At 33.5% G+C, this 22,965-nt stretch overlaps 2 protein-coding genes and 1 long non-coding RNA gene across 8 annotated transcripts; 1 reads left to right on the forward strand and 2 right to left on the reverse strand.

Annotated features, from left to right (window-relative positions):
* The first annotated feature begins 748 nt into the window (after positions 1 to 748).
* LOC117922227 lies at positions 749 to 12,121 on the forward strand. Of its 6 annotated transcripts, none has more exons than XR_004652452.1 (6): positions 749 to 952; positions 2,686 to 4,151; positions 4,259 to 4,504; positions 4,713 to 4,893; positions 9,353 to 9,548; positions 11,708 to 12,121. It is a non-coding gene; the product is annotated as an uncharacterized LOC117922227 (long non-coding RNA). The 6 variants fall into 6 exon arrangements; XR_004652456.1 differs by having other exon boundaries at positions 761 to 1,007; positions 3,853 to 4,151; XR_004652454.1 differs by having other exon boundaries at positions 762 to 952; positions 3,853 to 4,151.
* LOC117922226 (U-box domain-containing protein 52-like) lies at positions 2,805 to 13,073 on the reverse strand. The gene is made up of 10 exons (XM_034840278.1): positions 12,885 to 13,073; positions 11,771 to 11,855; positions 11,356 to 11,477; positions 9,265 to 9,485; positions 9,125 to 9,182; positions 8,589 to 8,877; positions 6,315 to 6,422; positions 5,808 to 6,236; positions 3,876 to 4,643; positions 2,805 to 2,909 (listed from the first exon to the last, which is right to left on the reverse strand). The coding sequence occupies exons 1-10, from the start codon at positions 13,043 to 13,045 to the stop codon at positions 2,823 to 2,825; spliced, it is 2,328 nt and encodes a 775-aa protein (XP_034696169.1). The 5' UTR covers positions 13,046 to 13,073; the 3' UTR covers positions 2,805 to 2,822.
* Positions 13,074 to 16,091: 3,018 nt separating this feature from the next.
* LOC117922620 (pollen receptor-like kinase 4) lies at positions 16,092 to 18,762 on the reverse strand. Its single transcript, XM_034840786.1, has 2 exons — positions 17,363 to 18,762; positions 16,092 to 17,075 (listed from the first exon to the last, which is right to left on the reverse strand). Exons 1-2 carry the CDS (start codon positions 18,627 to 18,629, stop codon positions 16,432 to 16,434), a joined length of 1,911 nt encoding a protein of 636 aa, XP_034696677.1. The 5' UTR covers positions 18,630 to 18,762; the 3' UTR covers positions 16,092 to 16,431.
* Positions 18,763 to 22,965: the final 4,203 nt, after the last annotated feature.

Genomic DNA, 22,965 nt, shown 5'->3' on the forward strand with positions numbered 1-22,965 from the left:
AAGTGCTTCTTCTAAAAATAATTTTTTTTTATCAAATTACTAAAAATAACATCAAAATCATTATCATTATTCATATTTAAATATTAAATTATTTTTCTTAAAATAATTTCTAATGAAAATATTATAAATAAAAACATTATAGGATAAAAAACACTTTTATCCAATCAATTTGAAATGTATTCAAAACATTTGAATAAAAATATTCTCAAATATACTTTTAGTTGATAGTTACTTGTCTAACTATTCTTTTGTAATTTTTAGTATTAATTTCTTTAAGTTTATTTAATAGTTATTTAAAAAAATATTTTTATTATAAAATAATGGTTCGATAAAATTTTAAAAATACTTTTAAAATTTTGAAAATTCACTTATAATATTTTTTATAAAAGCACTTGGTAAGTGATTACTTTAAAAACACTTTAAATAAATATAATATCAAAATTCAAATAGAAATGAGTTAGAATCTGTTTGATAGTATTTTTAGACAACATTTATAGCACAAAAATGTTTTTTTAAAAAAAGCGAGTGTTTGAAAAACTTTAGAAAACGTATTTAAAATATTGAATAATTACTTACAAAATGCTTTTTAAATAAGTACTTTTTAGGTCACACTCAAAGTAAAAACACTATCAAATCTACTTTTAGGTCACATCTTCGGGTTTTGCATTACCGAAATGTTGTAGTTATTTGTGGGTTCCTTTGTTTCTCACCAACTCATTGAAACGCAGCGTTTTGTTTCTCCCCATTTTTCTCCGTATCTCAAAACGCAGCGTTTGGATATCCTCCGTTCTTCTTCCTCTATACAATTTCCTTCGATCCTTTCCCCAGTAAAACGCAGCATTTTAGTTTATCCGTTTCTTACCCTCTTCTTCCTCAAGACGCGGGATTCTTCCAGATTAGGGTTTCTTGCCATTAGCTAAGGAGTTCGAATCTTCATATGATTCCTAGCCTGGTAATCAGTTGTCGTTTGATTCTTCCATTGTCAGATATGGATGAATTCAATTTTTGTATGGTTTTTAGATTAACTTCTGCATAAATGTTAGGGTTTTGTTTTTTTAACTATTTTCCGTTTCATACTAGGTTGATCTCTTCGTAGTCATGCTTTTCTTGTAGATACACTTGTTGAATTCCACTCTTATGTTTGGCGTACACTCTACTGTTTTTGTTGGTTATCATGTTTGGGGTTGGTCTGGATAGGGTTTAACTTCTACGTTTAGCAGTAGCCAGAAGTATAAGTTGAAGTAGTTACTGTTTCTGTGAGATCGAATTTTCCTTTTGGAGACTGTATTTTAAATAAAGACATGAATTTGACATTTTTGAAAATTTTAGTCAAATAAAAATTTGATTCCCATATAGGGTTTAAGGAAAAGTATGAGTTTTCTTCTTCTCCAAAACATGATAAATCACGTTGAGACGTGTTCGGGTCATGGCTGAAAGTTCTATTCAAACATTCTTAAAAGCTAGATTTGACATTCAAACATTGTTTTTAGCCTTTAAGAAGCTCTCCTAAATAGGGTTTTAATGGGAGTAAGGAAAATGTTGGTTCTCGGGAAGTCCCTTTTTAGCTTATGTGGAAAATTATTTATGTTTGGTGATGCTTTCATGATACTTTTTTTTTAATTATTATTTATAAGTAGAGAAGAGTATTTGTATTAAAAAGAGACGCTAAAATAGTGGCCCATGATGCTTTCATGATACAATCTCAGTATCATGAAAGTATCATCAAACATTAAAAAGAAAAAAGTGACAATTTCATTGTCACTGTTTTAGCTTACAATGCTTATTATTATATAATTTATATATATATTGATAGAGCAGAATGCGGTTGTAAACAAAGGAAAAACTACACATTTTTATGAAATACATGAAATGATTTTCCCTAGGGTTCAATATCAAACATTTGAGATTAAAATGGTAAAAGTAAGATATGGTCTTACAATTACAAAATCCAAAATTTGACGGGTTCATTCCCCTGTTTAAGCAACCAAAGTTCTGGTTGAATATGAACCTACTGCCTTGTATGTCGATACTACATCCTTTTTTTAAGAAAAATATGGTAATATTTTCTCAATTGGTATTACTGAGGGAATACCAAAATGAGAAAGGAATGGGAAGAAAACTGCGTTATGAATAACAGACATTAAGCTCATTGTGAATTTGACTGTCAAATTGACACTTTTACATTTCAAGTGGATGCACATGGTAGGATGAATGCGAAGCCTCTATTGAAAATGTAGATGAGCGTTGATATTTTCCATGGATGTGAGTTTCATGGGATTGGGTAAAATTCAAGTAGTAGTAATGTGAGGATTCTGGAAATGAAATTGCAATGTGATGTGATGGCTGGGGAAATTGAAGTAAAATGAGAATAGTAAGGGAAAAGAAAACAGAAGTACAATTTTATTTCTTCCAGAAAAACTGTTGGCATATCCATAATCCACCTGAAATTTTTTGTTTTCTGTTGTTATCTTTTGAGAGGAAATGTTAAAAGAACATGCTTAGATTTATTGCTTCGCTGCATTTTACTATTAATCACAATTACACTAAAAGATTTCCTAAAACTAAAACTATGGAACTCATCTTATACATGGCTAGGTAGGAAAAATTGTTAACTAAATGGGGCTATCACGAAAACCTTACATATTTGCAGGGGAACTAATTCATGGCATTGGTTTTCTTCAACAGTGTTGCCTCATTCATTGACCTTCCATGGACTCTACTCAATTGGCCTCTAAATCAAAGAAAAAAGGAAAAACCTGACAAGTACAAACCATGAAGTTCCATCTGTTTTCTAGATGAGGAAGTGTTTCTTATTGCATTCCTTATTGTCTTCCTGTCATTGATGATGTGCTTGAGTGGCTCTTAGAGCTGTATCCTGAATGCTCTAGATGAGGGTTGCTAATCACATCCTGCAAAAGATCTCTCTGCAATGGTTCAAACCTTAAACAATAATTCAAAACTATTTAGTTTAATATGCACATTTGGTTTGATATTGAGGATTTCTAAGAACCATGATAAGTATTAGGATAGTTGATGAATGTTATGCTGCTACATTTGGTACACATAGAGGGCTATAATCCAAAAAATACAAAAAAAAAAAAGGAAGGAAAATGCTTCCCATCCCATAGACCTATGCCAGCATTTTAAATACTTCCCAAGTTATTGGGCCACACCTTTGTCTAGGAGATCTTCTATATGTGATTCATGGTAGGTTTTACTCATCTATCCCTTGGTATGTCTGCCCTGTGTGCCAGGAAGATGTCTGTACCCCCAATACATAACCAAGGTTTCCGGATTGACTTCTTGCATAAGTAAATAATTCCTGGTAATTATCATATAACTAATGCTTAAGCATTTTGTGATTGGCATCGCTACTGCAGTTTTTGAAATTATTCTCTAAGAGGTACTTTTTTTGTAACATTTAAAAACATTAATTTTTTTTTCCCCATAGCATTTGAATGAGTCTACTTTGTTTTCACACTAATGTAGAATATGCTATATCCAGATTTCTAGTTAACCTTTACTTTATTGTTCTGTTATTCTTTTGGTGATTTTGAACAAGATTTAGCCTGAGCTTTTTTGTTGGTACTTCATGGTAGTGTTCTGCTATTCTTTTGGTGATTTAAAATACTATATGATATGAGGTTTTTTGTGGTATTGGTACTTCTAAATGTTAATGCAGAATATGTAAATATTAGGGTCCACAAATGACCGTACTTTGTTTTTCTGCTGTTGTTTTGGTGATTTACATGAATATTTTATGTGAGCCTTTGTATGAAAATGTGTCCTGATGCCACCACAAAAAATTCATATCTAACCATCTAATATTTCATTTAAACATGCAACTGCTAGGAAGTCTGCATTTTCTAACCAACCTGTGCCATGGAAACTTGGCTGTGAATAGGGGAAGGCCCGGAAGGGTCTGCCATTCTGTCCCACATTGTTTGGTTCATGTTTTCTTCGGCAAGGTTCCTCAATCTGTTAAGCTCTGGCAAGATAACCTTACCCAGATCTGGTCTGTCTTTCCGCCTTAGCTCTGCACATTGAAGTGCCATCTTTGCAAAGCTCAAGGCTTCTTCAACTGGCCAATCAGGCACCGCCGGGTCCAATATCTCCTTGAATGTTCCCTTCTCAATGGCCTGCTCAACTTGGTGAGTCAAGCCCATTGGTGGCTTGGTTGTTATCACTTGTAGAAGCATGATTCCAAAGGAATAGACATCAGATTTTACATCGAGCACTCCTGTCTGTTGATACTCAGGATCAATATAGCAGAAGGTTCCAGCTGTTGATGTCATGTGACACCTCGTTTCATTTTCAGCGACAGAACGGGGTACAAGCCTTGCCAATCCTACATCACTAATCTTACTGACATAGTTGTAGTCTAGCAAAATGTTGCCAGGCTTGAGGTCGCGGTGCACTAGTGGCTCTGGCTTGGTCTGGTGGAGAAAGAGCAGGCCAGTGGCAATCTCTGCAGAGATTCGAAACCTGAGTTGCCAAGAGAGAGGTGGGGTGTTACCCAGCTGAAATAGACGGTCATCTAAACTTCCTTTAGCCATGTATTCGTAGACCAGACAGCCATACTCTGGGCAGGCTCCGAGGAGGAGTACCATATTGGGATGCCTTATGCAACTCAATATTTCAACCTGCATTAGATTTATAGGAAAAAAATTAAGAAAGTGAACTGAATTCTTTATTGTTAATTTGTTTCTTAGGAGTAAAAGGAAGTCTTCAATATGTATGATAAGGTGGGACAAAAGAGAAGCGCTTCACAAACTTTGCAAGATGAAGAATCCATCACTGAAGCAATAGATTCAACACCCAGAAATTCGGAGTTGTTCAGCTACTGCTTGGGTTTGGATGTGGAGATTGTACGAAATCATGTTTGAAGATAAGGTATGAATTCCATATGATATACATATTTTGTTCAATGTGTGGTCTAATTGCTGATTCAGATTTAGGAAATATGCACAATTCACTAGCGTCTGTAACCATATCTGGGAAATGTTAATAATCTGTTGGTGTGTTCAACTAAGACAATCCAAATGAATGTGAAGCACATGAACTTTATCCCTATAGGCATTAGTCTTATCAGGAACTTATCCATTTGCATTGTCCACTGACCTAGTGACAGCTATGAAGCATTTCGATTTGTTAAAAATGGTGTTTATGCTCAAACTTTGGAAGTTAAGGAGAGAGAGAGAATTGAAATTAAAGTAGGAATGCTTTAGTAAAGAGACAGAAGCTGAACCATTATGACCAAGTAACCAGTCAGCTGTCTGGTTGCTATAACTCATGAAACTGTATCCTTTACAAAACCATTTTCTTTTGTCAAGCTTGTTAGAACCAAATGGTTGAACCATAATTTTTTGAACCACTGGGAGGTTCATGGGGTCATCTCATTTTGCATTTATAGTCAATATATCTAAACCCCACCTTTTTGGCTTACTTTTCACCACTCAATTCATCCCTGCATGTTTAGGATTTCCTGGCTAGTTATCCCTACAACTCCACTTCTACATCTTTCCTATGTTCCTCTTTCCTCTTTGGATTTACTTAAGGGTTCGTTCTACAGGTCGGTCAACGGTTTTGTCTTGAAAAGATTGAGCATATAGTATCTAAATCTCAAGCTATAATTTTTTCTAGTGTTTCACTTGCAATTCAGTAGTGTTTCACTTTTAAAACCCATTACCTTCTTTAGTTGAATTGTCATATTGAAAAAGGACAATTGTCTTGTAATGTCATGACTCATGAGTACTCAGTCAAGTTTAATTCATGGCTGCCAGCAATTAGTTTTGTTTGAACCTCACCTCTTTCTGAAACTGTGACCTTCCTTGGGAGGCATCTGGACGCAAAACCTTAACTGCAACTGGTGTATGATCAAGATAACACTTATAGACACGGCCATAACCCCCTTCCCCAATCTTTCGAGATTCAGAAAAAAACTCTGTTGCTTCTTCAATCTCTTCAATCGTGTATTTCCTGTACCTGATATCATTTTGGGCTAGATTGTTAATTACCTTCTTCATGTCCTCTGCCTCTTTGAGCGCTTTCATTTCTGCATTTACTCTCCTTTGTGATTCCAGTTCTGCAAGCCTCTGAGATGCTTCAGCTGCATCTATGGCTGCTCGGCACTTAGCTTTTTCCTTCTCTACAATTGCCATGGCAGCTTCCTCAGCCAATCGTGCCTCTTCTAATCTCCGCTCTTCTTCCATCCTCCAGCGTTGCAGCTCCACTGCCTGTAATAAATAAAATTTCACATTAAATTGGAATCTATCATCTAAATATGCAAAGTTGATGCAACTACTTCTTGGTACCTTCTGTTTTGCTGACAGTGCTTCCTTGCAAGCTGTACTGTACATGTCCATTGTTTGCTTCAGCTCTAGCTTCAGCCTTCTCATCTCAGCTTCCACCTCTTCATTTATCTTTTTTATACAGACAAGCCAAAAATCATTAGGCAACACTACGGATTTTCTAAGAAGATTCTTTTATAAGAAGTTCAGAAAGTGTTCAACTACAATAGTCCAAGTTTTGTCATTTTTCTTTCTGAAAGTTTGAAGTTCATGTATCCATGAAAAGAGACTCAAACCTAGATGCTTAAAGTCATAAAAAGATGCCAAATCGAATATTATGCTGTTTGGTGGACTATTTGTTTAAATCAGTGTTCCAATTTTATGTTTTCACATTTTAAGTTTATGAGTATAAAGATGAAAGCCTGACTGAGCAATGCTGCATGGAGGTAGAAGGCCCATGGGTTGTGAACTTCTTTCCCCGGAGAAGAGTATGTGATAGGCCACGACAAAGGATGGATACTCAAAGAATAGTAAGAAAAAAACTTACAATCACACATGAAACAGAACACAGTGAATTACATCTTTTAGCCTATGTCCATGGGCAAGGATGGTCAAAAGTTTTATTGGAATGGAGATTACACTCTTAAAAGTTTCACAAACCCTAAGCTTGGATACACCCTGAGACTCTCTCTTTTTTGGCTTGAGACTATCTCTCTTATTTTGGTTTATGTCCATGGGCAAATATGGTAAAATAAATTACTATTTTAGAAGGAGATTACAAGCTTAAAACCACAAACATCAGTCCAGATACATCCCCCTTTTCATGCTTGTTTGTCAAAATCCCTGATAATGAGTTACATATCTGGATTACAAAGGAGACTAGGTCAAAACACCCATCATTCAATGAGGTCAAGTGGCAAAGATGAACTTTAGGGTTGTAAAACCAAATCAAATAACTTGGTCGTATTCAAGACACAACATAACAAGATGACTAATGTAGTAGAGATACACATCAAATGAAGCTAGGCTTCAGTTGTGTTGCTTGAGACCTTAAACCAACCTTCTGCTAGATTAGATTTTTCAACCCAACTACAACACTGCATATAAAACTCAAACACTAGCTTTTCCATTTCAAGTTGAAGTTGGGGTGGGATCTGATGGAGACAAGTGGCAGCCACCTTTACAAGTTGATCAAAGGTGCAAAGGAGTGGCTTCCAAGGCCCAAACTTTAATTTGGCACTCTCTGGATGATAATGGGCTTAGTTGGGATCTTATATAATTCAATATGAGTTCAACCTAGAAAGTACTTTTTAGAAATCAAATTATGGGCCTAGTCAATGGTTATAAGTTACCATTTTCAGTCATTATTATTGTCATTTTCCAATAGTTTTTTAATATGGTCTAGTAGTTAGTCTAGGTTTTGTTATTTTCAAGTTGCATTATTACTGTCTCTAGTTCCAAGGAGTTATAAGTCCCTAGAAAAGTTTTATATAGTAGTTGATTAGTGTTTTGAGAGGAATCAATGAATGAATGAATTTCCAGCAGCCACTGTGTTCTTTGTGTTATACAAAGAGTACTTGGGTGTGAAGCCTAAAGGTTTCTAGGAGTGATTCCTAGGGTACTTTCAATTATACACTGCTCTTCTTGCAATTTATTTTCAGTACTGCATCAGGATCTCATTCAGCATGCCTAACTATCATCCCTACTTACATGCATGCATTGCATAATTAATATGATATATGCTCAACTTGCATTCCAGAATGATGGTGCTCATACATATGGTTCCATTTCAAAAAATTAGAATATCACCTTAAAAATTTAGGATCAAAATCAAAGCATTTAATGAATTATTACATATGCAAGTGACATGAGCATCCCATTGTTAGTGAATAGTTGGAAACATTACATATGCAAGTATATGAGCATCCAGTTGATGGTGAAAAGTAGGAAATTTAATGCATGTGACTGAATTTTCTTCAACTTCTGAATCATAGCAATATTGTTGGACTTGAATAATTTGGACTCTAGCTATTGGTTTTTCATATGGTCGCAAATGTTTTCAAAGGAACTGGCCTTAGGTTTTTGTTGCTATTCCTATGAAAAGTTTTGGTGCATATTACAAAAATGAATATATGTCGTTCTAATTTTTTATTTTTTATTTTTTATTTTTATGAATCTAGCTGTATTGTAATATACATGATGATACGTAAAGCACCTTAATGGATAATAATTTCAAGCCCTCAAAATATGAGCTCATGTATGGATGAGTGTACATGTGGGAGGCTGGTGAGTACTTACCATGCTCGTTGATGAACATGAGGTCCTTCCGCTCTCCTGTGAAATTGATGAGAAATTAAGTGAGTTGGGATCACCAAATGCGGGTCCTATGCGAATTGATCCAAAGCTGTGGTCTGAGCTAGATGAGATCCGAGGGGTTGGACCTGAATCCATATACTCATAGACAACATTGGACATGCGGTCGCTACTTGGTCGCTCAGAGCTAATAAATGATATGTCTGTATCTAAATCTAATGGCTCAGAGCCCAGCTTTGCATTTGAAGCTCTTCCTCCTCTTAAAAATGGTGACCTGTTTCCAGTCATGGCAATGGATTTAGTTCCTCTCTCAAAATTACACAGTCCTCAACATTGCAAACATAACCAAAGAAGTTGATAAATTCCACAGGTTTCTGAAATTTCATGATTTCATTTAACCTTCCAACCATCTGACTTTTTTGTTACTTTTTTATTTTTTATTTTATGGATGGACGGTTGACAACCATCAATCTATAATGCTTAGATTTCTTACTTTTATTGGTTAACGTATTGAGACTTACTTGAAAGATTCCCTGTCGTCTTGTATGCTATGAGGCTTGCTTGATATCTTTTCCGCTACTGAAACAGAGTTAAAATATTTTTCTTTACAGTATTGTCAACCAATGTAAAATAGAAAAACATTATAATTGAGAAAACAAACCTCTTATGCTAATACTATGACTTGATGGTGCTTCAACGGGATTAGCAATAGCATTGTTGTTAACTTTGTTCTGGATATGGCTATGAAGAGGGGAAATGTGAGGGGCTGTACGAGAAGCATTTCTCACAGAAGATATCTTTCCTTTTGAGATGACATACACGGTGCAGAAATCTGCTGCTCCTTTGGATACACTGCCTGGAACATCTGTGATCTTGAATCTTCTGTGTGGAAAAGAGTAAATAAGCTGAGAGAAATCAGATTAGACTGTAAACATCCATCCAGCGGTAAATATATTCTATAACTAAACATGACCTCTCTCTTTTTCAAACTGACTTCATATTGGATTCTGCTTAGTGCTAATTTTTCTATATAGCCTTTTGAGTTTGAAAAGGAAGGTTCTCATCCTTTCTCTAAAAATAGATGTGACTGTTCAGATTAATGGTTGAATAGGAAGAAGATTGAAGTTTTCTTCCTTGAGTTTTTGTGCTAGTATGCCCATTTTTCTAGTAGTTTTTTCTCTGTGTGAAGACCTATGACTTTTTCTGGCATAGCAATCTTTTTTTGATCCAAGTATTATGAGATATCTCCATGAACTCCGGGTTGAATAGCATCCTCAACATCCAAAACTTCAACCTTAGTCAGAACCTTGCTTGTCCAAGTCTTCAACCTCATAGTTGGAATCTATATTGCTTGGACTCAGGTGCAGGTGTGGGCACATATTTAGGTGTCAGATTCTTCTAACTCCAAATTTTTGGATATGGAAAATTGGCCAAAAAGGATTTAAAATTTAGATATGGACACGAGGATACGACACAATAAAAGGGAAAAAAAGAAAAAGGCAATTAGAAATCAATTCTCTTAAATTATTTTTTTTCCTTGTCCTTGATATTCTTACATTTTCTCTTTTTTTCAATCTAATAATCTGCTCAGGCAAATAAATAAATGGATAATAAAAAAAAGCAGTCAAAATCAAACAGCTATATGCAAAGCTAGGTAGGAGTATCCAACAAGGATACCCTCACACCTATGTCATATCATGTTGACACTGGTACCCCGGGTGAAATTGGAGAGTCCAAGTATCATATGTTAGAATCTCAATTATCTTGAAGTTTGAATTTAGAGTTTGAATCTTGTTCATTTTAAGTTCCGAATATGAATGGTAAATATGGGAATCATTAAAACCATTGCCAGAGATAAATTTGACCTTTTTTTGTATTTGTTGTCTTTGATGACTTTATGCATTTATTTCTTGGTATCAACCTTTGGATTTATGTTGTATTCGTTCCATTGCAACTTTAAGGCTGCATCATATCTCATTGCAGCTCCTAATCTGAACTGGCATATCTAAAATATGACTAAACTGAGACTTATAGCTTGTGATGTGGGACTAGTTTTATAAAGGTTAAACATGTTAGGAAGCTTGCAGTAGGTGTTGCTAAATGCTAATTGATATGGTGAACTTGATGCAATCTTAAGAATACTGTCATGAACTGAAGCTGAAAGAAGAAAAGAACCATTGTCTTTACATGGAATGGTTAGATAAGCATGCCGGAATTGATTCCTGGTGCACATATTTTTAAGACCAGTTTTATGGTTAATATATTACTTCCTTAGACACATAAGAAAGCATATAGCGTACATTTTGAAACCCTATAAAGATAAGTGCCCAATAAACCTGAATCACTAGTTAGACAGAGCTTTGATTCCATGCTGTGTAACCAATTTTCCTAAAAGTTTAAGTTAGTAGGATTTGAGCCTACAATTATATATCATCCTCAACAGTATTCATATCTTGGTATTACATGCACTTTTATTCAATCCATTTTACACTGAGATGTGAAATTTAGGATTGAATGATGAGATGGGAACCTACACATGTTAGTGGATGGGTAATTGTTTTATGGGGACAATTCTAACATTGGTTCTTTCATGCAAGTGCTCTTAATAGCGCAAGCAGTTTTAATCATGCTATAATATCTGCTAACATTTGAATTTATCATCTTGTCTGCTTGTGGGTGTGATTATAGTTGAAATGTGAGAAAATTAATTTGCTAATAAGCGTAGGTAAACTTAGAAAGACGGTCTAATCACCTGATGAAACTGTACTTTGATGAAGCACCAAGAATCAAGTTATCGACTGCAGCATGATTAGTGAATTCTATTAATGCTCTTGGTATATCCGTATCTTCAAGTAAAATATCTAGACAATGTATCTGACAACAAAAAATTCCACGGGTAAGAAACCAGGAAACGGGAAAAGAAAACTTGATGCAAGAAATGGGAAATGAGAAAATTAAAACTCCTGGTTGATGCTTATATAAAAATGAGGCAAAAATGTATGGACATAGGTGATATGCTGTTTAAGAAAAGTCTCTTGCATGTGTTTGCAAAACATGTAACCTCTAAAATTTCTTCATTTTCTCATTAATATAATCCATGACAGGTGCTCAATGAAGGAAATATTCTATAATCTGAAGAATTGAAAGAGTAGAGCTCCAAAACCTACATCTTTACGTCTACAAAAGCAATGGAAGGTGACAAACAGATCCTTTACATTCTTGTCAAGATTATTTTGTCCCGATACAATTGCACTATCAACATCATGAACAGGTGTATATTCCCCCACTGCACCCACAAAAGAAGGTCATTGGCTACAAATGTGAATCGACAAAATTAGCTGCAGGTGTAAGAACAGATTCAAAATCTTGCTAGACCGATACAAAATTTCTTATTTGTTTATCTTGTAACTTAGGCTTATGCACGTAACTTTTATTCTGTGATTCCTTCTTACTGTTAATGTAGATACCTAAATCAACCTGATCTATTTAATCCTACCATCATTCTCTTATTGGAGTAACCATCTTTTCTTTGTGAGAACTCACAGGATGATGTTCTATACCTCTGTATGCATTAATTTTAATTCCAAACTTTATGGCATTTGTTATTATATCAACTAAAGGTTTTTCTGGAACCACTGGTTTGTTAGCTAATTCATCAGATCTGGATTTCCACATCCTGAAAGCAATTTTGGGTTGGCTTTCACATATCTCAGTAAATTCTTTCAATAATATTGGGTCAGAGAGCACTTTTTGTTTTAAGATTCTACATTCATGTGAAGGAAAGAAATTCATTATTACTCCGTCTCTCTCTTATTTTCCTTCTGTGTGCTTTCTCATCCATTTTGGTTCATTTCCTTTGTGCAAAAGAATCGACTTTGTGTTTATTATAGTCAATTATAGATCCATACAATCCTTTGAACCACCAGTTCTCTATAAGAAAAATGTGAATGGTGTTTAATATTTCCATTGTTGTTCTTCTGGGGAATCCGAATTCTCTCCCAATGCATGATACCTTATGTTTAAATATCTTGTTAGCAGCCTAGAGCCGGTTGTCATCCCAATGAGAGACACAAAGACATGCCTGCAAGAAGAGAAACTACTAACCTCTCTGCAAAAACCATGTCCTGGTACAAACCGGTAGGATGACTTGTTCTCAATCTACTTGTTTATTGAGGTTGCATTTCTTGTATTACAGTTAACTAGAATCATCAATGATCGATGACATAGAACTGCTAAAATATAACTTTGAGATAGAGAAAAAGAAGAAATGTACTTGTAGGCGATATTTTTAGGACATGGATGAGAACTACAGTTTGGCCCTTGGTGAGAAGACGCTCAGTAGCCCATCTCAAAGCATGTTGGCTCCCTTTATCCCTGTCTATGGCCACTGCAACTATGCCTCTTCCTCCTTGCTTCTCTATATGTCCCTTTGGATTCCACATTCTCCTTCTTTCTTTGAACGAAGCCTCCCCTTCTCTTCCCTCTTTTCTTCTTCCTTTTTCTCCTGTAAGAACCAATCCTCTTCTCTAATCTACCCCATAATTAATTCTATCATAATATGGGATGATAAGAGAATAGGAATAAAAAATTTAGGATCATAAATTCTCTCCTGTCATCTCTTTCCTTTTTCACAGATATTTCAGGATATTTTATGCATCTACATGTATTATACTCTCTGTCATACTTATTGATGTTTGATTTTTGGTTGATTTAATATTTTCTTTTTCTTTTTACATAATTATTTAGCATGGAATAATGCTATGTTTGATGGTTGAGAAGATTACAGATGTTGAATACAGAGAAATAGGAAGAGAGATTTGAGGGAGAAATTGATGGATGGCTGATCTCAGCCAGTGGAGCCAATTACTTAGAAAAGGAAAATGAAAGAAAAGTACTACCATCTCCACACAAAGGTACACTAAATTTATCAAATTCAAGAACTTCCTGTGAGGCTCAAAATCCACCTCTGGCCATGACCAAAGATTCGTTCATTTCTTTCTTATTAATGGCGGTTTTCTTTCTTTCGGCCTTTCCCGATGGAGCCCAATTAGGGATGGCAATGGGATGGGATTCGGCAGGTCACCCCATCCCAATCCCCCTCAATTATTTAAATCAATTCCCATTCCCATCCAAAAAAAGAAAAAAAGAAGAAGAAAAAAAAAAAGAACCTTTAAAATAGGGATGATAATGGGGTCGATTCAGAATGGATCGACTGGATCGACTCATATTAATTAATTCTTATACCCATCTTAATAAAAAAAAAAAAAAAAAATTCTAAATAGGGTAGGGTAGAATGGATATGACTATTTTCCCTACCTGCTTGGTCTGTTAATATTATTTTTTAAAAATTATTTAATAATTTTTTTATTCACATTAAAAATATATTTTATAAATAAATAAAATATTACGCATTTATAACTTATTTTATCAAAAAGTAGCTTTTTTATTATTTTATATATGTTAAAAATGGAAAAAAAAAATATATAAAAATTTAAGTTATGAGGTTTGTCTTGATTTTTTTTTTAAATATTTAAATTTATTTTTGAGTCTTTTATTTTTATTTCAAACTCATCCATTAGGGATTGAAGATACTTAAAAAACCCTTACCATTATCATCCTTAAATGGGGTGGGATAGGTCCAATAGAAAAAATTTCAATACTTGCCTTGTCCTATCTTACATTTTTTTTTCAATTTTTTTATTTTAAAAAATAAATATAATTTATAAATAAATCCTTTTAATTCTATAATTGTTGAAAAAATAGAAAAATAAAAAAAATTATAATTATATATAATTTAGGCAAGACTAGACAAAACAGTATCCAAACCTAATGCGATCTATTTGGAATGAGATGAAATATCAAATACTCTGCATTTAAAATATATTAAGAGACTTTTTGCCAACTATTTAAAAATATCACTTTTGTTTTTTCCTTTGTCTAGAACAATGTTTGATAAATGTTGTATTAACTAGAGGAATGCCTGAAGATATTAATTTGAGTTAGAAAAATCCAAAATTTTTCTAAATTTCTGTATTTTAAATTCAATGTCAATTCTCTCCTCCCCCAGGTTTGAGAGAAAGAAAGAGAGAAAAGGAAAAAAAAAAAAAGTGAAAAAAAATATATAAGCTTAAATCTGTAAAAAATTTCTTACATGTTTCTTCAAATTTATTTATATATCCATTCAATATATTTGATGTTTTCAATATTTTTTGTAATAAATCAAATAATGTATTTTGAATTCTTTGTTTTTTTAATCTCTATATTTTCCATAATTCGACTAGAACATGAAATGAAAATATTGATTCATGGAGTAGATTCACTAGTCAAGATTTACTTGACATTGATTGTCAATACTCATAAGGGGTAAATTGAATTAGTTTTACTTTCTCATTTTCCTCATTCAACCAACATAAAATAATTAAATTAATTTTAAAGTAGAATGATAATCCAATATTTCTTTTTAAGATCTTGGTAATTAATAAGGATGATAATGAGGTGAGTTTTTTTTTTTTTTTCGGGTATTCATATTGTTTTGCTTATAATAGGATCAATTTGAGATAAATATAAACAATTTTGATGTTGTTTTGAAAATTTCTTTTTAAAACTCGGGATAGGTTCAGGTCAAGTTCAAGTTTGACACCTTAATCCAATTATATAAAATACTAAATAAAAATTATTTTAATTATTTTTTCAAAATTTTTAACATATGTAATTTTTTAAAAAATATAAATTATAGTTATTTATAATATTTATTCATTTATAAATTATATTTATTTTTAATGCAATTTAAAATTTAAAAAGTAAAAAAAATGAAGAAAAATTACACAAAAAAAATGTAGAAGGTTAAATGTGGCGGGAGGTAAAAGAATTTTCTACACCTTCCCCTTATTTATTTATTTATTAATTTTTGGAGACAGAATAGGATTAGGATGATGGTGATCCGTCTGAAGCCAACCTCTTGTCATCATCATGACAAGTAATTAGGCTCGTAAGGGGCTGGGCATGGGCCACCTTGGTTCGTGCTTGGGCTTTTGTGGACAGGGCTAAAAACTTAATTTTCAGCCCAAACTTAGCCCTTGGCCCCAACTTAGATTGAGCTTCGGATTTGCCTTTTGGGCACACCCAACTATGGGTTGAAAAGTACAATTAATTATCTTTACAAATAAAACTCCTATAAGCTACTGCGATTCTACAATGGATGAAGGGAATCAAACTCCAACTCTACAAGTAATGATATTAATTTTTGAACAACGAGCTTGAGATCGGATTAAGCCCGTCTACACAATTAAGAGAAACTCATATATATGAAGTATCGGGAACTTCTTCCTTATCGAACGTGAAATCTCACTTTTTATTTTAATTTTTAAATTTTTTTATATTCTTATATTTGCTTATTAAAAAGGTATTCAATTTTAAAAATACCTCAAAGGTGAAAAAATATTTTTGTAGTTGAAAATTATATGTATGCATATGCTACCTAAACTAATTTTGAGTTACATGCATAGATGAAAGTAAACCAAGAAAAAGAACCTTGTTTTGCTATCCTTTCTGATTTGAAAAACATCAAACTCTAAACAAAAACCCTTAAACCAACTGATTTATATAAACATAAATCTCAGTGCCTACATTTCAACCCCACCACTTTCCCCTCATTTTCCTTTTTCATTCTATATGGAGATAAAAACCCTAAAGCCATCAACACACCATTTCCATTCATTGGCCTTCATCTTAGTCTTCTTGTTCTTGTTCTTTTTCTTCTTCTTCTTCTTCTTCTTCTTCAATATATAGGGAAGTTATCAATCCATGCCTTTTTCTTTTCTTTTCTTTTTCAGAGTGTAATAGTGCTCATATCTTCAGTCATAGCTATGGACGGAAACTCATCTCCTTCTTCATTAGTACCGTCTGTTACTTCTAGCTCTTCAATATGCTTGATGGCCTCCTTCAAGTCCCACCTTCTCTCCACATCCTCCTCACAACATGCCAACCCAATCTTCAGAAGCTTCAGCATTTCACCTTTGCTGTTCTCCGTTCCTCCCATTTCTTTGTCGAACACTTCCATCATCCACTCCTGATTCGCTATGGAGTTAACCCAAGTGATGCCTTCTTCGCTGTTGTTACCTACTGTGAGGTAGTTTGTTGGGAACTTTCCTGTTAGGATTTCTAGGATTAGTATTCCAAGGCCCCACACATCGGTCTTCTTTGTTGTGCGGCTATGTTGCGCGAACTCTGGTGACTTGTAGGCTACCATGAGCTGCCTGGCGTGCTCGGGGTTGATCACTGGGAGTAGGGCGTAGTCTGTCAAAACAGGGTTGAACGATTCATCTAGGAGAACATTGGAGGATTTCAGGTGTCCATGGGCTACAATTAGGCTGGGGAGCTCATTGTAGAGGTAAGCCAAGCCCTTAGCTACTCCCTTGATGATTCTCAAGCGTGTTTGCCAGTTGAGCCCCGGTTGATCTATGGAATGATTGCCTAACAATAAGAAAAAACCAATGTTAGATGACCCAGTTAGAATTAACCTGTTTAGAAGTCAAAAGCTCTTTTTTAGGTCTTTTTAAACGAAGGGCTTGGCAACAAAACTACGTATCAACAATAAAACAATTACTAAATTAATATTATCCTTTTAGAATCATGATTTTAACGTCAGTTTTCTAACAAAAAGTAGAAGCAAAAGGCTAACCCTAGCCCTAATGAGTATTTAGTACAACCTTCCCAGCAGAATGATCAAGATGTGCAATATTATTGTAGGTGGAGCTTACCATGGAGGTGACTAGCCAAGCTACCATTCTCAACATACTCAGAAACCAAGAGCTTCTCTTCTTTTCTGTAGTAATAAGCCACAAGGGGAAGCAAGTTTGGATGTGCCAACCTCCCTAGCCTTCTCATATGCTCTTGAAACTCCTCTCTCCCCACATTGTTCATTTGCTTGTACCTCTTTGCCACCATGGCTTCACCACTGAGGAGCACAGCCTTGTATGAAGACCCAAAGTTGCCACTTCCCAACACTTCTGCTGAGGCTCTTAGCAAATCCTGCAAATCAAACCTCTCCCTGTCGTCCCTCACAAATGTCAACTTCCCTTGTTCAGACCTCTTCGAGTGCCCGCTCATCTCAGATGTCCCACATTCAACTAGGGAGCTGTGGGCAGCTTCCGACATGCTGTGGTTGTCCACTGGTGCAGCACCCCCCAGTTGGACTGTCCGGATGTTGCGGTGGAGGACAAGCAGTAGCAAGCCAATGGTCACTAGGATCAGCGCTATGGCTACCACAATTAAGGCCACTATTACTGCTGATGGCTTCTTGGAGCTGCATGAGTCCAGAGGCTTCCCGCATAGATCTTTGTTGCCCGAAAACGAGCTAGAACTGATCCTGCTCAGGCTAGCTGGGATTGGACCCCCCAACATGTTGTTGGATATGTTCACATTTGCCAAATGCTTTTGTTGGAAGTCTGGGATTTGGCCTTCAAACTTGTTCCCATCTAGCCTGAGGACTAAAAGCCTAGGCAAAGTGGCTAGCGACGAAGGGATTTTCCCCGTAAACTTGTTGTTCGCCAAGTGAACTTTCTTCAGATAGGCCATACCAGAGAAAGCATCATCTGGGATGTCACCAGAAAAATGGTTGTTGGAGAGATAAACCGACTTCAACGCTACTAGTTTCTTGATTTCAGGCAAGGGACCTTCAAAACTATTGTTCATAAAGCTTATAGTCCTCAAATACCTTAAGGAGGACAAAGAATCCAAATCTATAGCACCATTGAGCCCCAAGCTTTCCAGGCGCAGACCCCACACGCTGCCATTCCAACAGCGCACACCCTTCCAACTCTCGGTCTGGTCGGTGGAGCACACACTCCTGGAGGTATTCCAGTTGCCCAGGACAGTGGCATTGCCTAGAGACACCCGGAACTTCAGGAGAATGTCAGCGTCGGAGACGGCCTCAGAAGAAGTGATCGATACGAGGATTAGTACAAGCGCAATGGGCAATGGCGAAGGGGTTGGCGCGCGCACAAGTAGAGCTGCGTGCGCGCCCATCAGAGATGGAACAACCCAGAAAGAGTTCCAATATGATCAGTTGCAGGGAAATGAAGAAAGCTTAATTAAAGGAATGGAGCGAGGGGGTTGTTTTGCATGGGGTCCTTTCTCTTTTGGAGAGGGAGAGAGAAATGAAGAAGAGGATGATGGGGAGAATGGCAAAGGATAGAATGTTGTAACCATTGATTTACAAAGGAAATCAAGAATAAAGGGAAGTTGGTGAGATTGACCAAGTCTCCTCAATTTCAACACCCCCTAAGTATCTATTTTTTTTGTATTTTAGATAATGAGTTGGTGAGGGAGAGACATCCAAGGCCTGCCTTGAATTGTGTTGATGTTTGTTGTGTTGGTTGCTAGGGTTGTTTATTCTTTGCCCTCTTTTAGATGTATCCATCTTTTCTTGCCTTAAACCCTAACCTCCTTATACTTCATCTATGTCTCTTAATTTTAGGTTAAACAAAATAATTATGATTAAACAATCGATTGTATCGATTTAAACACTCTTAAAACTTATTTAAAATGTTGTTTATGTTTGAGAAGACAAATGTTAAAATATTGTAGTAGTACATACAATTGAGATCTAAGTCGTTGAACAATGGTACCAATAAATAGAACCAAATTAAGTACAAAGGTATAAATAAACGAGATTAGGTATTAGAAATTTTATTCGTGGAACCACTTAATTGGTGATACATTTTCGATAAGTATAAAAAAAGTACTATTCGGTATCGTAGAAAAAAAATACTATTTGGTATTATAATCAAACCCATTTGAGAATTATTTATGTATTTTAAAACCATATCTACATTAAAAATGACAATAAAACTCTTCTAAAGTTTAGTTAGGTTAATTTCAGAGAGTATATCCATATTTATGTTTGTTAACCTTAAGTGGATAACCAATTTAGGTTAATACCAAAGACCTTATGTCTATTAATCTTAATTAAGTGACCAAGTAATTAGGTCAATGCTAATTAAGACCACTTAATTGATTAATAGTTTAAGTTTGATATGAAGATAGGAAAAAAATGGTTTGAGAATATCTTATATAGTTGATACTTTATCATACGAAAAAATCTATTAATTTAATATTTTCTCGTAAGAAAAAAACTCATTAAGACTAGTCCTCCTTATGATTCCATTAAGTACTGTTCGTTTATAAGAAAAATAAGCTAGTTGAACAAATCATCTAATCTCTTTGGTCAAGAATGGTTGCAGGTTTATTTTTTGATTTTTGACTTTTAAAATGCATGTTTTATTATTGTAACTTTTTTTTTTGAAATTAAAAAAAAAAACATCTTTATCTTTTAATTTTATGTTTTTATATAAACTCCATTTTAAAGATTTTAAATAAAAATAAAAATATGTTTAAAATAGAAATGTAAGAATTAAAAACTTTTAAAAAATTTTACACTTTTTTTTTTTAATTTAATCAATTATTTTTTCATATATATATATATTGACATATTGTTGCATTTTCCATTTTTGGAGCATCCATTGTTTTAAAAAACAATTATGAAAAATAGTTTTTTTAGAATAGTTTTTAAAAATTATTTTATAAATTTTGTATAACAAAAGTCCATTTGAAAATCTAAATATTTTTAATATTTTTAAATATATTTAAAAGTAATTTTTATATTTAGTGTTTAATTTTTAATCATTTTACATATTTATATAATTATTTATTAAAATAGCCCTTATAAAACAAGTGAAAACAATATATGAAAACACCATGTTTTCAATTCTTAAAAATAGAAAATAGAAAACAATTTTTGGTTATTTCACGTGTTTTATATGTTTTTTGTTTTGGATAATAAAAAAATATTTTAAAAAATAGTTGCAAACAAACCCTTATATTTTATTTTTAAAAATTACTTTAATATATATTAGTTAGAGTGACAATATATTAGTATGAATTTAACTTAGAAACTATAATTATAATTGTTATGTATTTTAAAATTTTATTTGCCACTAATTAATAGAATTTATTTTGAATTAGTAAGTGGATGTTTGGTAAATCAACTTAATTTAAGTCATTTAATAACTTAATTTAAGTCATTAAAAAAATTAAGTATGTTTGACAAAATAATTTAATAGTATGACTTAAAGTAAAAAACAATTTTTAAGTAATTAATAAAAATAATTAATGTATTTTTAAGTCCACATTTTTATTTTATCATTTTACCTTGATTTGCCCTAGTTACCTTCACAATTTCTATCACCACTTCATGACTTCAATTGTTACTTGACTTTCTTGACCTTAATTATAATTTATAAATTTGATAATTTAAACTAATTTTTAAGTTTATTTTATCAAACAACCTTTATAGTAAGTTTTAAGTTAATAACTTAAATATAATTCAACTTAAAATCAACTTAAGTCATTATCTAATAAGTATTAAATTTTATCAAACAATCTTAGTATTTGACGAAATTTAGAAAATACTTTCACTTATAGTATTGAAAAATCACTAACATTCCGTGTTCCAATTAAGTTATATTGCTAATAATTCTTATTAATATTTCATAAATGATCATTATATTTTTAATATATTATTAAAAATATTATCAAAATTTCCATTTTTTTATATATAAGAAGAACTTGTATGACACTTGAATGTTAGAAATAATTATAAGTGAGATTAAGAGTCCGTTTGGCAAGGATTTTAGGAAGTGTTTCTAACAATTTTAAAACTTAAAAATTTGTATAATTCAAATGTTAAAAATGGCAGAAATATTTTTTAAAATCACTACCAAAGTACTCTAAAAGTATATGTGATTTTTTTTTTTTAAAAAAAAAAGAATATTAGGTATTTAGGAATGTGATAAAATTTTAAATTATTTAAAAATATTTAAAGAATCACATATGATTTTGGGATCAGTACTTCATAAAAAAGAAAAAAGAAAAAAGGAGATTCATACACACATGAATGCAAATTCAAATTTGAATACGAGATTGAAATGTAGTACACCAAATTGCCAGCCTAAAAATTGAACCCACATGACAAAACCTCCAAATTTCACTAAAAAACAAAGAAAGTTTGTTAATTGTTGAATTGGATGAATTTGGTGACTTGAAATTGAACTATTTTGGACAAGTTTGAAAATTGTGCTATCCATGTGGTCAATTTTAGTGTGTTGTAGCTATGATGTAACATGTCGAATGTGACTAAGTGTGATGTGGAATTGGCCCCATTGCCTGCATATTTCTTCCATTACTTGCCACCTTCTCCTACATCTACAGTTTTCGTTCAAGAAACACAACACCCCCCCACCCCCACTTGCCTAACTTTTGGAAGTATGTGGCTTTTCTTTTTATCTTATTGGCCTATGGGCAACTCCTTTGAAAATGACCCAACAAACATCTATACTACTACTTGTCAAAGGAAAATTATTATTTAAAAGAAAAAAAAAATTCTTTTGTTTTTCAAAATCTCTCTTAATGAGTTCAATGAAAGTGATTAGAGATTTTTTTTTTAACTATAGTAAAAAAAAAAAATTACCATTTTTTTGACATTATAAAATGATTTTTAAACTTTCAATACTCAGACTCGAGAATTTTTTATGGTCTTAATTTTTCTTTTTTGACAAAATTCTCTTTTAAGAATTAGTTTATAAAACATATTTCACAAAAATTAAAATCAAATATTTTTATTCTTTTTCTATTTGGACATCACTGTGTTTGTTGACTCCAAAAATATCAAAAATACCCCCCAAAAAAGGGGAAAACACCATGAGAAACACATTTTCAATAAAGAGAAATTAAAGTGTTTTAAATCATCATTGTGAAACCCTACTTTCTAATTGTTTTAATTTGTTTCATTTGTCATGTGATTTTCTAAGTTTGTTATATACAACATTCGAGTCAAATAATGTTGGAGGCTCACTCACTGTAGATAATAGAGGTCAAAATCATCCTTAATTGTTATTGGTGCATGGCCTCCATTTTTCTTCCTTTTAAGTCCCTTCATCTACTAATTTCACAAGGTGTTCTTCTTCTTCTTCTTTCTTACATGCCTTCCCAACTTCTCCTCCTCCATTTTCCAACCACACCCATGAAGTTTCCCACCCACTCTCCCAAGAAAAACGTGCACTTTCCCTAGAAAATCAACCTTGGCTCTCCCTTAAGTATGGAACGATATGATGGATAGAGAGAATGTGAGCTTCTTCCAAAATATCTACTCTCTCCCTCTCTTTATTTCTATCTCTCATCTTGCCTCCTAAGCGTAAGTAATTAGGATGGCTAGGGGAGATTTGTTGATTAAGCTATTTGTTAGCCTTTGTTTAATATTTGGTCATGGAGAAAGCTCGTATTCAGGTGTTGGTAGTTATGATAA

The sequence above is a fragment of the Vitis riparia genome, chromosome 9 (genome assembly GCF_004353265.1).
Source record: "Vitis riparia cultivar Riparia Gloire de Montpellier isolate 1030 chromosome 9, EGFV_Vit.rip_1.0, whole genome shotgun sequence".
In the NCBI taxonomy this organism is placed as follows: Eukaryota; Viridiplantae; Streptophyta; class Magnoliopsida; order Vitales; family Vitaceae; genus Vitis; species Vitis riparia.

Bases quoted from the DNA above. Each gene is read 5' to 3' on its own strand.
- LOC117922226 (XM_034840278.1), bottom strand. From the start codon at position 13,045: ATGTGGAATCCAAAGGGACATATAGAGAAGCAAGGAGGAAGAGGCATA. The intron at 11,478-11,770 runs GTAGGTTTTGGA...TTTTGTTGTCAG, and splicing joins GCTTTTGTAGACGTAAAGAT to ATACATTGTCTAGATATTTT. The intron at 4,644-5,807 runs GTGAGGTTCAAA...AATCTAATGCAG, and splicing joins GGTCACAGTTTCAGAAAGAG to GTTGAAATATTGAGTTGCAT.
- LOC117922620 (XM_034840786.1), bottom strand. From the start codon at position 18,629: ATGGGCGCGCACGCAGCTCTACTTGTGCGCGCGCCAACCCCTTCGCCA. The intron at 17,076-17,362 runs GTAAGCTCCACC...TCTTATTGTTAG, and splicing joins CTTGGCTAGTCACCTCCATG to GCAATCATTCCATAGATCAA.